We start from the raw sequence: 16,049 nt of genomic DNA, 5'->3' as shown, positions 1-16,049 counted from the left end.
GTTTTCCGTTGTGTCCTGGAAAAACCTTCTTCCGTCTATCACCAGAATTTGCCGTAGGAGAGAGTAGGGCTGTGTGTGAACGATTGTTGTGAATCACATTCTCAATGGCCTGCAATGGTATATGTTGGTTCTCCGAATTAAGCGGTACGTGGTTAAATTCAGCTGGCTCCGGGTTGCAAGTCGATCGAAAACAACCCATCTGCCTTATCCATAGCAATTATTTTTCGCGAGGGAATACAATTGTTTGCCTCCTTACGGTTAGTAGTGGTACATAATGAGTAGAGCGGGACCACGGATGTCAGTAAAGCAACCAAGTTCCAGCGGGCCCTACCTGCGTTTCCGGCCTCGTGTTTGGAAGGACCCTTCACTAGAGAAAAAAACGCTCCTGCTGTTTGTATATGCAAGAGAAAACAGTACGGTGAACGGCAAGGGCAAGATTGCCCCGTACTGCATGTGTCCCTGCCACTACAATGCGCTTCGTTTCGCATCCTCGTTCAGTCCCGCTGTGCGGCGTGCCAGGGAAGCAGTGAAAAAACTAAAAACCGGAGGTCAGCTGAGTTGTCAAAAGCTGCTCGAATGATGTCGGAATATCATTGTTTTTAATGAGAAAGAAACCGCAACCTCGTAATTAATGCTCGTGGCTGAGAGATATTTGACTAAACTTGAACGTGAGTTCCTGGCCCGTTGCTAGCCTCAAAGGCACCAGGGACAAGAACATGAACCCCGATCTACCCCCGCCAGACGTCTCCTCTGCCAACTAAGTGTAGTCTTTCTGGAACAAGACAAGCCTGTCCCATCATTCGACAAAGGAATTCAACTCGCTTTTTTACATACTGCTTCCTCCGCAGTATACGTCTCCCTCTTCCTTCAAAACGACGTGGTTGTTCACTATTTCGAGGCCTGACGCACGTGCGTCCCCGTGGCATCTCTATTTCTGTTTCGCAGTTCGCGATCCCTCAGAGCGCAGGGTACTGCGATATAAATCCCATAAAAACACTTTATCACATGTAGTGGAGCGGAAGAAGGTAAACAAGTGAACAGGGCCCTTCGGCGTCCCCGTGCAGTTCTGGGGAGCTGTTTGTTCCAATGTGTTGCTTGTATATCTGTAGGCGAGATTTAGCTCGGGCGCATGTCGGCACTGTCTGCGTTCGGGGCTAACGCAGGAACTTGCGTTCTGCCCATCCTGTGTCATCTTCATCTAGGCCACATACAGGTCCCTCTCCATGGAGGGGGGAAACGACAAAAGTGAGCAAAATGTCAAGAAAAAACAGATACGTGACACCCGGTACACACAGTGTTCAAGAAAAGCACGACAAAGTGACACTAGGCGCGAGAACCCTAGAAATGTACTTGTAGAAAGATTGAAACCATGTGTACGACGTATAGAGATGGAAATAAGCCGAGGCTAGATAAACGCAATAAAAGACGGGGTACTAGACGGCGCATGCGTTGTTGCGCAGCACGCTTTCTGCCCGTAGAAAGAACTGAGTCTTCCGCTCAACCGCTTCATTTCTTTGTTCTTTTTATAGTCAGCCGCGGGCGTCGAACAACGGGACCGCCTGCTTGAGGTCCAAAAAGTGAACTGCCATCTTCCGCACTGTGTCCCTGTGCTGCGGCCCCGGTCCCTACACCGAACAACCCCGTGCTTCCTGCAACTGACGCTCCTGCGGCACCTGTGGAGCCCTGAGCGTCTCCTCCAGCGGCACTCGCGCCGAAGGTGAAAGGCCGTGATGCAACCGCGCTCCCGAATAGACTTGTGCTCCCAGACGATCCTCCATTTGAGACACTTTGGCTACCAAACGAAGATGAGGCTACTGGGGCAGCGCTCGATCTCTGAGACTCTGCTCCTCCAGTTCCAGAGCCAAACAGACTCCCCGAGACTCCGCCGCCCGGCGCCCCCAACGAGGCTCCAAAGAGACTCGTTCCAGTTGAGCTTGTTCCTCCAGTGTTCCCGAAGAGAGAGCCGGTGCCAGCCCCAAGGGTTTTGCCAGCGGGCGCTTTGCCGAGCTGAAACGGATTACCCGTGTTTCCCTCTGCCTTGGATTCTCCAAAGACCGTTGAAAGAGAGGAAGTAGAACCGGCGGCAGTCCCTGTACCTCCAAACACAGGTGTTGACGATCGATCACCGAAGGGACTCGCACCCGCGGCGCCGAGCGCGGCCGACCCTGCTTCCTTTCCAGCTGTCTCCTTCGCCCCGCTGGCACTCGCCCCCAAAGCAAAAAGGCTTGACGAAGTCGAGCCCCCACCAGTTCCCGCCGATGCGGTACCTCCGAACAGAGACGGCACTGAACTCATGCCAAAGAGACTTCCTGTGGTGGATGCACCCGGCACCGTCGCTCCCCCGAAAACACTCTTCGCTGCCGGGGCTCCAGCATCGCCTCCTTCTCGTCCTCTCTTCGTTGAACCACTCGAATTGCTGCTAGCTGATTGAGAGACACCTCCAGAGGAACCAAACACAAAGAGGCCTGTCCCTGGCGCCTTTGCAGCCGTTGCCTCGCCGGCAGTCCCTGAACCGGTCGTTGCGGCACTGCCTCCAAAAACAAAGAGGTTCCCTGTCGTTGATTTCTCCCTTTCGGCAGAGCTGCCGGAGGCTGCCCCCGCTGCTGGTGCCGATACTGAACTACCGAATAAACTTCCAGACGGGCCACCCCCACTAGCAGTCGCACCCGACGCACTCCCTGAGCTTTGCTTCCCTGCTTCTCCCGTCTTTTGTCCTCCTCCGAAAACGAAAAGGGACGGTGGAGCCGCTGACGACGCCGCCTGCGATTGGGTACCAGTCCCGAACGCCCCTAGAGAAGAGCTAGTTTTTCCGAACAAACCTGAAGTCGTCGCCCCGAAGAGGCCTCCGCCGGCGCCGCTCGTCGAACTGGAAGCTGTTGTTGATGCCACGGAACTGTAAGTGCCAAAGAGACTCGACGTCGTCGTGGGCGGCTTTGACTCTGTCGCGCTACTTCCAAAGAGGCTTCCACCTGAGACCGGCGTCGCGAACGTGTGCCGTGTGGCTCCAGCGCCCCCACCAGCGGCAGATCCTGTCTCCTTTTCGTCAGCGTCATCGTCTGCGTCCGGAGCAAAACCGTCGTCTTCAACCTGCACCAGACAAGCCTTGCCCACATTCTGTTGCCACCAAGGCACGGCAGAAGCCTCACTTTGAGATGCCTGTCCTTCCGCGGCGCCCTTGTCTTGCGGTTTCGCGTCTCCCTCGCTAGCTGTGTTCGCAGTAGACGACGCGGTCTTTCCGACTCCCTCAATATCCGTAGGTGTTCCTTCTTTCCCGCTAGAAGGTTCATGGGGTTTCTCAGCAGGCTCGCGGCGAGATGGTGCCGTGGCGGATTTCGAGTCGGCGCCAGAGAGATTTGACACAGCGGATAACGCAGAAACACCTCCGAATAGGCTCGCCCCTTTCGTTGCAGTCTCACTCGTGCTATCGGAGGCCAACGATGAGGCAAGCCTTCCGAATGTAGGCAGTATTTGCGAGTCTTTATTGCCCGTGACTTCTCGGTCTGGTGTTTTCCCGAAGAGACTCGATCCCCCCGAGAAAGAACTGCCTCCTCCGAACAGCGACGTTGTGGCAGGCTGGGCGAAAGCTGCACTTTTGGCACTGCTTTGGGTAGTGGGCGGAGCCGTCTCTCCCTCGCCACCATTGCCGCCTTTGGGTGCGCTGAACAGACTACTACCACTTGCGCCGCTCGGTTTTTCACCAGACACGTCTCCTGCCGCTGCTTGCGAAGTAGGCAGAAGTGAAGAGCTCGCCTGAAAGAGCAGTCCAGCTGCCGGACCGCTCGTGCCCGGGGAGGCCTGCAGCGCTGCAGACGTCTGGTCGCGGGCTAAGGCTCCACCCCCACCCGTTGCCGAAGTTCGATGCTCAGGGTCTAGCCGTCCTTGCGCAGCCTCCTTGTCGGTTGCTTCTCTACCCGCGAACAGTGTCGAGGCACCCCCCGCACCGCCACCTGCGGAGGCAAGGGAAAACGCTGCCGCAGGCTCTTGACTGGAGCCTTTGGTGTTCGTGGTCACACCTCCCGTACTGAGTCCATCTCCCTCCCGTACGGCCGTGCTTCCGAAAAGCGACTGAGCTCCGGAGTCTCCGCATCTGTGGTCAGAGAGAAGGGAGCGTTGCAGTGTGGTGCTAGCGGCGCCCACCGACCTGCCAAGGCCAGTGGAAGGCATGTCTCGATTTGTTTCAAGAAACGCTCCACGTCGTTCCGACACGACAGACTGTTTTGCATCTAGCTGACTCAAAGACGCAAACAATCCGCCCTTGGAAAGCGGGATTCCATCTGTCTCCCCGTGTTCATTCGCCCCGGCATCCTCGCCGATTTTCTTGCGGTCCGGCGCACCAGCCGCACTCCGCCTAGACACTTGGGCTCCAGCAGTCACTGTCTCCTCACGCATCTCAAAACTCGATCCGGAAGCCCGGTCTCGTCCAGGCGACGTTCCGCTGCCAACAGAGCCGTCAACTCGCCGCACGTCATCCTGGAGAGATCCGACGCCTTCCGAGTCGACTTGTCGTTCGTGAGCAACCTTGTGTCCTACCGGAGGGCCCCGGCCACTGGGTACCTCCTCAGCGACGATGCCGACGGCGCCAGCGCTCTCGACTTCCTGCCGGAAGAGCTCGCGCAACCTCACCCGCCACCGCAGGGGCTGACACCGCAGATAGAGTCTCTGGAGTTGGTCTACTGTTAAGTGTTCTTCTTGCCGAAGCCAGCTTGTCGGGTGGCTACGACTGTTTCGCGTGGGATGGAGCCGCAGGACAGGTACGGGGGGACCGGTCGGTTGCGTCGGTCGTGCCTCGGATCCCCGCCGCCGGATAGGCCCAGACGAGTCCAGAGAACCCGCGACTCTCGCCTCCGTGTTGAGAGAGTGCGCAGCAGCTGTAAAGCGTGCACGGTGGCCATTTAGAGACGGCCGCAAATAGGCAGGATGGGTCAGAGGCTCGCCCGGAATCGAGTAGCCGGCCAACGCACGGGCAGACGCCGGCGCTGGGCGATCCACAGAACGAAGGGGATAGCCACCATGTGTAGGCGCTGGCAACAACGTCCCATCCACAGCGGGCTGGGGTCCCCAGGCGCCCTGCTGCAACAGCCACTGTTGTTGGCTGAAACGGCTCGAAGCTTCAAGGCTCCTCAGAGAGTCTCCTGCACCCGCAGGGAAGTGTTGTCGGCCGGACACGCCATCAAACAGAGGTTCAGGCGGCACACGATCCGTTTGACCGGTCCCCTGGGGCTGCCACCCCATTTGCAGGTCCCCGCCTGGAGAGGCGTTCGTGGAAGGCGGAAGAGCGTCCATTCGCTGCCACTGAGCCTCTGGCCGATCCGCAAGCTCTTGTGGCGACGAGCCCACGTACTGGGAGGAACCCCTGGGTATCGAGAGAGCATCGTGACTCTCCGCGACAGGGTCATAACCTGGCAGACAAGCTGGCCCTTGCCGCGACAACTCCCTCGTTGGCGCTGCCAAGGTAGATGGGAACGAGATGTTGTCTCGAGGCCATAGAGATGGATCTAATGCCTCCACAAGAGGCCCTCGACCAGAGGCCGACGGACGCGCGCCAGTCCTTTCACTGCCCGAAACTTCTCTGTCTGCGGAAAGTGCAGCAGATGAGCCCCAAAGAGTCGGCGACGGAGAGGCACAAAGGACGGGACGAATGCGAACACTGGGAGACGAAGAAATCGAGGTGCCCTGAGGCGATGCTTTCCGAGCAGGAGCAGACGAAAAGAATGAGGAGACTGAAGAGGCGAGCTTGCTTGCGAGACGTCCTAGAAGAGAAGCAGCATACGGGTCCGCGCGGTGAATCGGCCGCTGAGTGTTAGGCCGCCGTTCTGGGCCACCTGACGCAGCAGGGACTGCTCCCCAGCCGGAAGGAGACGGAGATGCCATTGTGGAGACCTGATGGGTTATGGAGAGCCGAAGACCGCCAATAAAAAACAAAGAGAATCAGTGCCGATGTGGGCACAAGGACAGACGGCTGCTCGGACAGCTCCTCGGTACTGTGAAGAAGGCAATTCCTCCGCTTACAATACGTTCGGTGTGTACAGAGTCACACGCAAAAGTCATGGAACTGGGTGCGCCAGAAAAGGTGGGGTAGAGTTGGTTCTAGCTCAGTGGGAGACTTTGTGCAAGGACGAGGGGGAAATGGCCAACAGCCCCACGATGAAAAGGGGCAGAAAAAAGAGGAACAAAGAAGGAAGGAAACAGCTGGACTCCGCTCAAAACTCAGCGGGAGCCTACACCTGGTGGATTCTTCCCAATTCGAGATGGCTCCTGGAGCAGGATTTCACACACAACCAAAAAGACGGAGAATGGCCAGGTCCGGCCACACAGCACTCCTGGCTGTCGGCCCTGTAACACAGGCACAAGCGCAACGGTTCCTCCGCAAAACCGGATAGATAAGGCTGCTGCCTAGCGTTAGCAACACACGCAAAAACTGCAGCCGAAGAAACGTTGTGTACGCACGAGCCCCCCGTCGACGGAGGGACATTGTCGTGTGCATACCCGTGCCCTGAGTGGCACAGAGCAGAGAAACAAGTAACCGACAAAACGACCGTGTGGAGGACAGAAGGCCGACGCTCAGGAAACACCCTACAATAAAAGGTGGTGTTTCAGGAACGGGATAGCAAAGCGACAAATCGCTCAATTTCCCAATAGTAAAAAGACTGTAGGTTTCACGGCGGAAAGGTGGCGGGGCGTGAAGGTGTTGAACAGATTGAGGGGGCGCAATAAACAGATTTGGTTGTGACTCTTTCTCGTCAAACAAGAAGTGGGAAATCTCCCATTGACTATTAATTGGGAGCACTTTCGTTTCGGGGGGAAGAGGCAGAGAGAATACTTTTCGTTAAGAGAAGGAACGCCATGTGTACTGAATCTCAACCGCTTGCCTGACGTCGATGAGCCACTTCGCACGGAAAACACAGGCCAGGAATCCACCCGTGTTTATAAAAAAAGAGGGAAGTGAAGACGAAGAAGGAAACAAAGTGCAAGAGACACGATGGCGAGGGCCTCTACACCCTCTTTAAAGCACACACCAGAACGTAGTTTTTGGCAGCCCCTTACCGCCCTGGCCGACGAATTCCACGACTCCGCCCTATTACCGAAAACCGACACCTCCCCCCTCCCCCCCCTCTGGGTTGAGTGTCCGTGACGTTTCCGCTAGCACTAGGGCTGCTGACCAGCGTTTCAGGTTCGAGACGTGGGGAAAGCAAAAATGACCTTCACACTGAGCGACACGCTATTCTGCGGTTACCTCGTTCATAATTTGTAGCCTTCCACAGAAGGTTGTAAAACGCTTAAATCCAACGCGGTACAGAAAAATCCCTGAAAGTTAGTTGGAGGGAACTCCCGGGGGAGATACACGTATTTTCGGCTATTCGTAGGGAGGAAAAATCCGGTAGGCGACGCGGTAGGGCAAAACACACATCTAAGATGATGGTATCAGCGTGATACCGCCGGAGGAGCTCCAGTAGTCTGGATTAAGCTGGTGTACAAGTGCTCTCGGCCAGAAGCGAATCTAGCAAGTACATCGCTGCGTTGTTGGAATATTTAAATGTAGTAGGCCAAATGTTTTCTTCAGTGCATATATATTGGAGCAGTCCGCTTCTTCGGTCTCATACACTACATTCGCGGCCTGGTAGGATGGTTTGCATCGGGTGGGTACTAGTATTTTTGGCATTCTAGTACCAGTCGAACGCACGCGATCCAAGTGTTCTGTTGAGTATACTGACGCGGCGTTTTACTTACAACATCATGTTCTTCAAGAGAGCTGCATACTATCCGTGTGTCGATGTCAGTCGAAGACAGCGGTCGCCTTCAGTCGTCGAGGAGTTGCTTTGAAAGGGCACGCAAGCCCTGCGACCAAAGCAACTAATAAGAGCCGTATTGTTGAATATGCCCGTTCCGTCAGTGTAAGACAACCTAGCGCAGCAAAAATTATTTGCATATCCGGTCAGTGGTGCATGAAAAACCACGACTGTTTGAGGCCATCGAGTGTGCAGACAGTATTATTCGCGATCACGAACCTCCAGGCAGGTAGCAGTGGCTGTGGAAGCATATTTGTCTGCAAGCGCAACGCCATTCTGTCACATTGCGGAAAACATTGACTATCGGACAGCGCGAACATTCGGATCCGACCAGTCACTCGAACCTCTCTGTTTCAGCGACTGGCCGTTTATGCTTCGGTGTTGGCTGCATACAGCGCCTCATCCTCGTTGTGCTGGTTGTAAAGGTTATGGATGTCGTTAGACCCCACCTTGTGGCCCAAGTTGCTTTTGACATAGTCATAGATGTGGGTAATGCCCTCCGCAGCACTGGAGGGTCGGCGAAGGAAGTAAGGCTCTTTCGGCTGCTTCTTTTTTTTCGGACCTGGAAGCACATATAAGAAGAGAAACAGTTTGATACAGTTAGTAGCAATTTGGACAAATTACAGAAGGAAACCCACGACCAGCTTTCCTTTCTGGAGAGAACACCGCGTGTTCCCCCGTATCATGCTCTTGAAGAGTGCAGAAATGTCTTCATGCTTACAGGCCGAAGTCCATCTTACGAATCCCATGTTCCAGTGATGGACCCGAAGATACAAAGTTAAACGTTCCAAATGCACCTCACAAATTCCTTAAAGGTGCAGCTGCCAGCCTCACCTCTATGGTCTGCAATGGAAACCACCACCATCGGTATGTAGTTAAAGAACATAACGGCGATGTCGCTATCAGTTTTGGTGTTAAAGTACAGAACTGCGATGTCGCTATCTTTTTTGTCACCTCAGCAGTCTTAGGACTGGCACTCAAAAACACGTTATACCTGCCTTGAGCGCTCAAAATAATTTCATTTCCGAGTAATGTGGTGAAAATCCCTCAGGCACGAAGCCGAAACAAATCGATCACAGTCAACAGTTGTGTTTAACAAATTACACTTCTACATCACCTGATCGTTCGCATCGTGCTGTTTATAGCGGCCGCTCTAACACAGGGCGCGTTGCTGCAATTCACGCTCGTCTCCCCATCCCCATCTTCCACAAATTTAATAGCACTGCCTCGAAGAATACAGCGAAACAAAGCCAAACAATATGGGAAACGTTTCTTCAAGAGTTCACAAAATGGAAGTGCTCACTGCTTCCTCCACTCCAGGGCGTTACATGAGTAGTCATACCTGCACTGGTTTCGATTGTGAGCCGATGTCCTGTCACACGAAATAATTCGCGCCCCGGAATCTGATGGTTGCAGATTATCAAGTTTCACTAGTCATACGCGCGAGTACTAGCTAAAAGCCGCAGAACTACAGCAAGCTGCGTGGCGTCGAGCCTTGTCTCAGCGCCATGCAGCCTAGTATCAAGGACGGTTGCAGAAAATCTGGCATGTGCATTGTTCTAAGGAAAGCGCCGAGACAGCACAGAATCCGTTCGATTGGACCCACTTACCCTCCAATCTAGTATGCAGCATCCCACCGGCAACTGTTGCAGAACAGAAAGAGCTGTGAATCAAGAATAATTGTGCTAATCGACTCTGCACCCCCCGTGCTATCCTACCTGCCGAGCAGGGAGTTACTTTTTCATGATAAAGCCGTTCTGTTGTGACAAGCCAGACACCAGCAAAACAGACTTTTACCGTCAAAGACCCGGCGCCGTATGTCTCTTCTAAGTTTCACACACGTCAGGAATGAAACATGGAACATGCTCCCACGGGAACCGGAGCTGTTCGGGCGACTACAGCCCGATGGTTTGAAGTGTGTCGCACCTCTCTCATCGCCTGAATCAGGCGTACCTAGCCTGAGGAAAGCGGCGTAGCCCAACACGCACACGGCTTGCAATGCAGTCCTTCGCTGCCACACCACATAAAGTATCCCACCTTCACGTGGGGCAATCGTACGTCGCAGGGCACTGCTCTACTCCAGTCCTCCAGCCCTAAGCCCGTGCAAGAGCACTGACAAATGCAGCTCTTAAACCAGCGAAGATCCCTCCAACCGCCTTAAGCATTTCAGGTTGTCTCAGGAGGCCGTACCAGAAATAAAAGGGGGCGGTTGACGCGACCAGGCTGCAGATACAGAAGAATCCGGGACCCGCGCACTGTAAAAGAAAGGCTACGCCATTATAAAAAAAGCCGCCTCCATATGTAAATAGTGTCGGTTTCAGAGACACACATCAGCAGACTGATGAATTGGATTGTTTTCGTTCGATATCGAATCGAACACTTGAAGACTTGAGATGACTCGATCGACAAGAGACGGACAGACATATATATATATATATATATATATATATATATACATATATTTGTGGTATTTGTGGATAGGTATTGGACAGAAAAAGATAGTGAAGTTTCTAGGAGGAATTCAGATAGATGGGTTATTTGGTGTAGGCATGGACACAGTTGACGGACCCACAGGTCTTTATATACGTCGTGAAGGAACATGGCAGCACGGGTCGTTTGCTTGCAGGAACACGCTTGCAAGTAAAACAAACAATAAGCTATGTTCCTGGTTTGCCGATAGGGTGGGATGTGCATCCATAGACAAGGTAAGGGGCAAGCATCTGTGATATTTTTTGGACAGCTCTCATATCTCTCCAGCAGCGGCAGCTTTGGTTCACTACCCGCCAATAGGAGCATTCCCAACCAGCGGCGATGAAAATTACCATCCAAAGCAAGCTGCTTGAACTGCTTACCTTTACTCGGTTCTTTCGTTGACCAATCCATCCATTCAGCATCTGGTAGCGACAAAAGGCAGGGATCGTAGAGGTGCAATAAAAACATGCTAAGGCCCAGGGCCCAGCCTAGCGGCGCCGCCTTCCGGCCGCAGCTCTGGAGCACTCCACTACACTCTCGCTTAGTTGCTCATCAAGACTGACTATGCAGACATTAGAAAATACGGCTGCAGCAGTTATCGCTTGACAAGTAGAGGCTCTTCAGTCACACGAAGTGGCTATTCGGCACGCACAAGGAGATCGGCGAAGTTAACCGTTGCGGACTGCGAGTGTACTCTTGCCCATATGATGATCTCAGCTCTCCTTGCGAGAAGCACTGCAGGGTCTGCGCAGTGATACGAGAGCAGTAGCGTGTGCTTAGCAGCAAAGTGGCGTGACTCAGGTGTTTACTATTCCACCGTCATTAGTTATTTACACCGGATGTGTGGCAACGATTTACCCGGGGTGACGCGTGCCATCTTTTCCGTTTCGCGTGAGTGTGACTGCCTTGGGAGCGACGCGTGGGAGGGTAGGGCTTGCGAGCTGCTTGCTGCAGGATCAGAAATAGGCCCAATTTGCAGCTGCGTTATTTTCCCCACACAAGTTAGACCACTGGGTGCTACACCCTTGCCAACACCCCGGATCAAACGAGTCTCCTTGGAACGCCTCTTACTTTGTTCCGAGGTCCCCAATTTGGCACACGCGGGACCACTCACCGAATTGACGAACCCAAATGAATGAAAAGAAAGGCTCATGAAGAGACATCACGCCGTGCTTCTCACGTACATGCGTGGCCTTTGCCGTGGCGGCAAATACAACAAACTACATGCACCATGTTCGGAAAACAGTAACAATGATTTTTCAGGCTAAATCCCGTACTTGATCCGGAGTCTCCGTGTACGATACTTACCCTGTAGAAAGTTTCTGGCACGTTTCAAAAAGTCCTTGAAGGAAGTGCCGTTGTCTGGTTTCAGTAAGGGAGCATACACTACCACACTGCGCGGGAGATAAGATCTGACGGCTTGCTTCGTATGCCCAACATACGCGCGTGATTGCTGTAACCTGATGTAGGTTCACAGGCATCCAGTGTATCTGCAGTAGCGATGCAAGTCCAGAAGCTCTCGGCATAGCAAGGGAGAGCACGTGAACCTGAGGGCAGTTGTGATGTTTCTTTGGGATTTTCTGAAGGCGCAGTAACTCTGGATAAAGCACTACTATTTCTGTATGTCACCTTTCTCCAAGTCCCAAAGTTCTAGCAGTTGCGCTGTGATCTCCGGTGAAACATGCGTCTCCTCTGTATACAAGGACAACCAGAAACCGCTCCCACACTACATTACATGCCGGTCACTTTGCAATACGGTCAAGGACGAAGGCTCACAAATTTACCATCTCCTCGAGAGATGGGTTTTCCCAGAGTTAGAATGATGATTCCCCCGACGCGTTCGGAAATCGACTGTATTTTAAATTTGAAAAACCGCAGCACTTGCTGCATCGCCTCATGTATGCCAAACCGTAGGCGAACTACGGGTGGTTTTTATGACTGCACAGCTGTGGGGTGACACATGTCTCCGTCAGCTCTGAAGGCAAAGACCTACAAGAGAACCGCCAGTTTATGAACGAGTTGTGTCAGGCATGTGCAAAGTAAGTCCAGGTCCGACACTAGTTCTGGAAACACCTTACCTGCCCAGGATGCGATACATGCAGGAACGGAATCTGGATCTTGGCAATTATTCGCGCTCGCGTCAAGCATGCCCGCTCCTGGTCCTGAGAACAGAAGGAAGGTGAGACTGGCATCAATCAACAGTGTCTCGTGTAAGATGCCAGTTGCTATGTGAAATTTCTGCCTAACATACCAGGTGAATCTAACCCAAGACCAGCACATCCGGCAGAGAGACGGCTCCACACGGTCACCATAACTGTAGTGTCTGTCTGGGCAAGATTGTCCGCACAAGTGTCCTTTGCTCCACCATTGAAACATTGTCCCGGCCTCCTTTTTGCTGGATCCGTCCTGATCCTAGCCTTAAGGAACGACTCGACTCGTTCACTCACGCGGTCATACCTGTCAATCCAGTATGATCGTGTTCCTGCCTAGAGCTGAGCTGAGGACGGTGTAATGCGGTTCTTTCGGAGGCCGCGCTCACAACCATATCACCATAATGGAGACACACGAAACCAATAATAGCAGTAAGCATCGAAGGATGCAACAAGAAAAACGAGATGGTGGCGTGAAGTGCCAACCAAGCGGTGAGTAGCATGAGATTCCTCATCTGAAAAGGGGATCTAGCCGTTCTCCAACATCATTTGCCCGACCGTGTCTGACGCTTGAAGACACTGCGCTCCGCATCGAGGACAGAGACGTGTCGTGGTTAAACGGAACACGCCTGTATTTATTTAAAAAGTGCCTTTAGGACTCTAGGGTATGCCAGCCTGTTTAGATTTAACTCTCTAGTGAAGCATGTGTCTGCGATACCACCCCCCACTATGCAAAGGCAAGAAAGACTCCGTCAGCTGACCGGCCGGGAAGTTCGCCAGCAAGATCGGGGTCAAGCATTGTTCTAGACCGATCGGCGGCGCAGCACTGCTGGCCACCGCTTCAATCTAGCGGTTCAGCCATTGACTGTTCACGAGTATGTGGCCGCCCCCTGGTGGCCGCCTCGAACTTCTTAATTGTTGTAAATTCAGTAGCTGTACTGAAAGTGAAAAACATTTTGTTTGACAGCTGGACGCGCCGGGCACATCGAATGATATTGGGCAGGAGATCCCAGCCAGGTCTGGTGGTCAAATGGCGTTGCGACAAAACTCGGGGGCACCTGAATCCTAGGAAATGTGCAACGTGTCACATGCCTTTGGCGAGTTTACGTGTAAGAGCTTTTGCGGGTCCTGGTTTTTTTTTCGTTTCCACTTAGCTGATGAGGGACGTGAAGTGGGAAAATGCCCAGGGGTGAAAGACCATAGTGTTTGTTCTCCGGAGTTTGTTGCGCATGACCCACATTTCCTAGCAGACCAATTCTGATGACGTTGGCTGCCCTACAATCAGAAAGGGGTAAAACAACCGTCAGGCATCCGCCCCGTGGTTGGACTGACATTTAGAGAGACTGAACGGTTCTCGGGGTAGGGCACGCGCTCCGATGCACGGCAGCACAATACATTTTAGATGAGGGCCGTTCAGTTGCACTGTCTTGATAGCCGAACGGCTTTTCTGCCGGCCGAATGTAGAACGGTGCGTGCAGCAGGATTCTTGATGCGCAGGAACCCCACTATCTCTGCGCCGAACCCTCGGGTTGATTAGCGGCCACTTCGGTGGAACAGAAACTGCCGTCCTCGGACTAGGGGACGCCCGAACACATCCAACCGACGCATCTTCTGGGCACAAATAAAAACATTGGTGGCTTGACAGTCCGTAGTTGGAACTGGAATGGTGAACAGACACACCTTAAAACAGATAGCATTCCTATACTCGTCTAGGTTGTGAGCAATATAAACCGGAGTAAAGTACAGATGCTGGCGATACAGCGAGGCCGCAGCCATTCTGTTGGTGCGCTGTTGCAGGCCATCTGTACACGTTTTGCTGCATGAATTTCTCGGTTGAAAGGTGATTCGAAACACATCATTGATGGATGGCTTTTACACAATGATTGAAGCGGGCGTGTTCTACTGGAAAACGCAATCAGCGGCCATCAACAGGTTCGCTACTGCTAGTTTGCGGGTCTGGGACTCTGTTCGTCCCCAATTTTTTTGCGTCGATGAGGAGAGGAAACAGTGGACGCGGGTCTGGGACTCTGTTCGTCCCCAATTTTTTTGCGTCGATGAGGAGAGGAAACAGTGGACTAGGCGAGGCAATCCGCTGTGTGCCCACAACGGTGTACGCGGCCACAGAGCGGACCCGCGCCCCTCAAACTAAAAAACAGTTTCCTGTATGTATCTGCAGCCTTGCTAGCTGACCTGAGAGTGTAGGTAGACAAATGAGCGAAGGTGCCAAAACCGTCGCACAACCTCTGACCATTTCAATCTCCGTTAACGAGACTCGAGAGCACGCTTGACTTAACAATGAGGAAGAAGGTTCGTTTCTCGATGAATAGACATCCTCGCACGCGGTATCCAATTGGGTGGCGTCAAACATCCGATCAGCCACTTGACAATACGATTTGAATAAGCAACAACGTTTACCCCAGTCTATCAAGGTAGCGAGCTGGACGGCACTTTTTCTACGTTGCACTTGGATGACGTTTTATATTGATGTGCCACACCCTTAGGAACACAGAAGACTTGCCATTGCTGAGCTTTCAGCACAACATTAAGAAGAATTGACACATGCGATGAGCTGCCCTCCAGCAAACACCATCTGAGATCCCGTGGAAGGCATCGACCCCACACACAAATACTTGCCCTGCGGGACGCTCCTTGTCGTCTTCATACAGTGCAGAACTCATCGTTTTTCAGTTTCAGTCATTTGCTTGTGGGGCACCTCCGTCCGTACGTTATGGAGTAGGCAGAGCTCCCACAGCCCAAAACTTGACGGTCTTCGCCCACGCACGGGCCGCCAACCCCACTAACGTCGAACATACTCTCCTGTGATGAGTATGTCCGTACGTACCTTTTGCACAAACTTGCGTGCCACCTCTATGCGTCAGACCTGCCGCAGCAACGCGCAAGTCGTGAGTAGGCGACTGATCTCAAGGCTACCCTAGTAAGCAAGCCTGGCCATCCAGAAGCTCTGCCATTGCGTCCGGATTTCACTGAACCGGAGTCGCAGTGACAGTTCTAAGGAAAGTGCTGCTGCACGTTACTCGTAGACTGCTGACCGCCGGACCGCCGGGAAGGCAAGTGCAGACAGTAAGAGGTTTTTGTTGCGCTGAAATCGAACTGACCCACTTCGGTGTCGTCAGTGGGATGGGGCGCGGACCACGGCATACTTGGCGTAGCGCCAACTGCACTTGGCAGCGTGACCGAGGGTCGCTCGCTTCCGAACACATATTTTGCTTCCTCTTCAGCTCCCATTGCAGGCAAAAGGACCTCATCCCTATCGAAGTCGTACCGGCTCCACAATGCCGGTTGGCTGGTAGAACGTCCGACACTGCAGCCAAAATCGTCAGTCGGATTGGAATTCCAACGACACTGAATGTTTTCCGGTGGAGCAACTATGGGTCTCAAGCTTGGGGAAAGTGGAAGTGCCGTGTAGCTCCTTGACTGACCAGGCCCCATGGAAGAGTCAAGTTCGGGACGCTTCGCATGCGACTGCGGCAAACCTATGGGCATTTCGGCCTGCGCTCTGATGTCAGGGAAGTCAAACTTTCCCCCACTTTCTTCAAAGTCGCTCGAGGCTTCACGCATCAGGCCAGCGAGCCCATCGAGCAAAAGTAAGGAAGCAGATAGCAGGGACTGCGATGCTGGT

The 16,049-nt window shown here is 53.2% G+C and overlaps 2 protein-coding genes across 2 annotated transcripts; both read right to left on the bottom strand.

The window, feature by feature from the left end:
• Window positions 1–1,506: 1,506 nt before the first annotated feature.
• NCLIV_021290 (Proteophosphoglycan 5, related) lies at window positions 1,507–5,871 on the bottom strand (the record flags this gene model as incomplete). The annotated part of the gene is made up of 1 exon (XM_003882324.1): window positions 1,507–5,871. One exon carries the CDS (start codon window positions 5,869–5,871, stop codon window positions 1,507–1,509), a length of 4,365 nt encoding a protein of 1,454 aa, XP_003882373.1.
• Window positions 5,872–8,121: 2,250 nt separating this feature from the next.
• Window positions 8,122–12,924, bottom strand: NCLIV_021280 (conserved hypothetical protein; the record flags this gene model as incomplete). The annotated part of the gene is made up of 10 exons (XM_003882323.1): window positions 8,122–8,349; window positions 9,074–9,159; window positions 9,506–9,544; window positions 9,978–10,010; window positions 10,640–10,681; window positions 11,118–11,207; window positions 11,568–11,621; window positions 11,889–11,949; window positions 12,338–12,421; window positions 12,709–12,924. 10 exons carry the CDS (start codon window positions 12,922–12,924, stop codon window positions 8,122–8,124), a joined length of 933 nt encoding a protein of 310 aa, XP_003882372.1.
• Window positions 12,925–16,049: the final 3,125 nt, after the last annotated feature.

This window comes from Neospora caninum, chromosome VIIa, assembly GCF_000208865.1.
Source record: "Neospora caninum Liverpool complete genome, chromosome VIIa".
Classification (NCBI taxonomy): Eukaryota; Apicomplexa; class Conoidasida; order Eucoccidiorida; family Sarcocystidae; genus Neospora; species Neospora caninum.
This window is presented reverse-complemented; position numbering and strand designations above follow the sequence as displayed.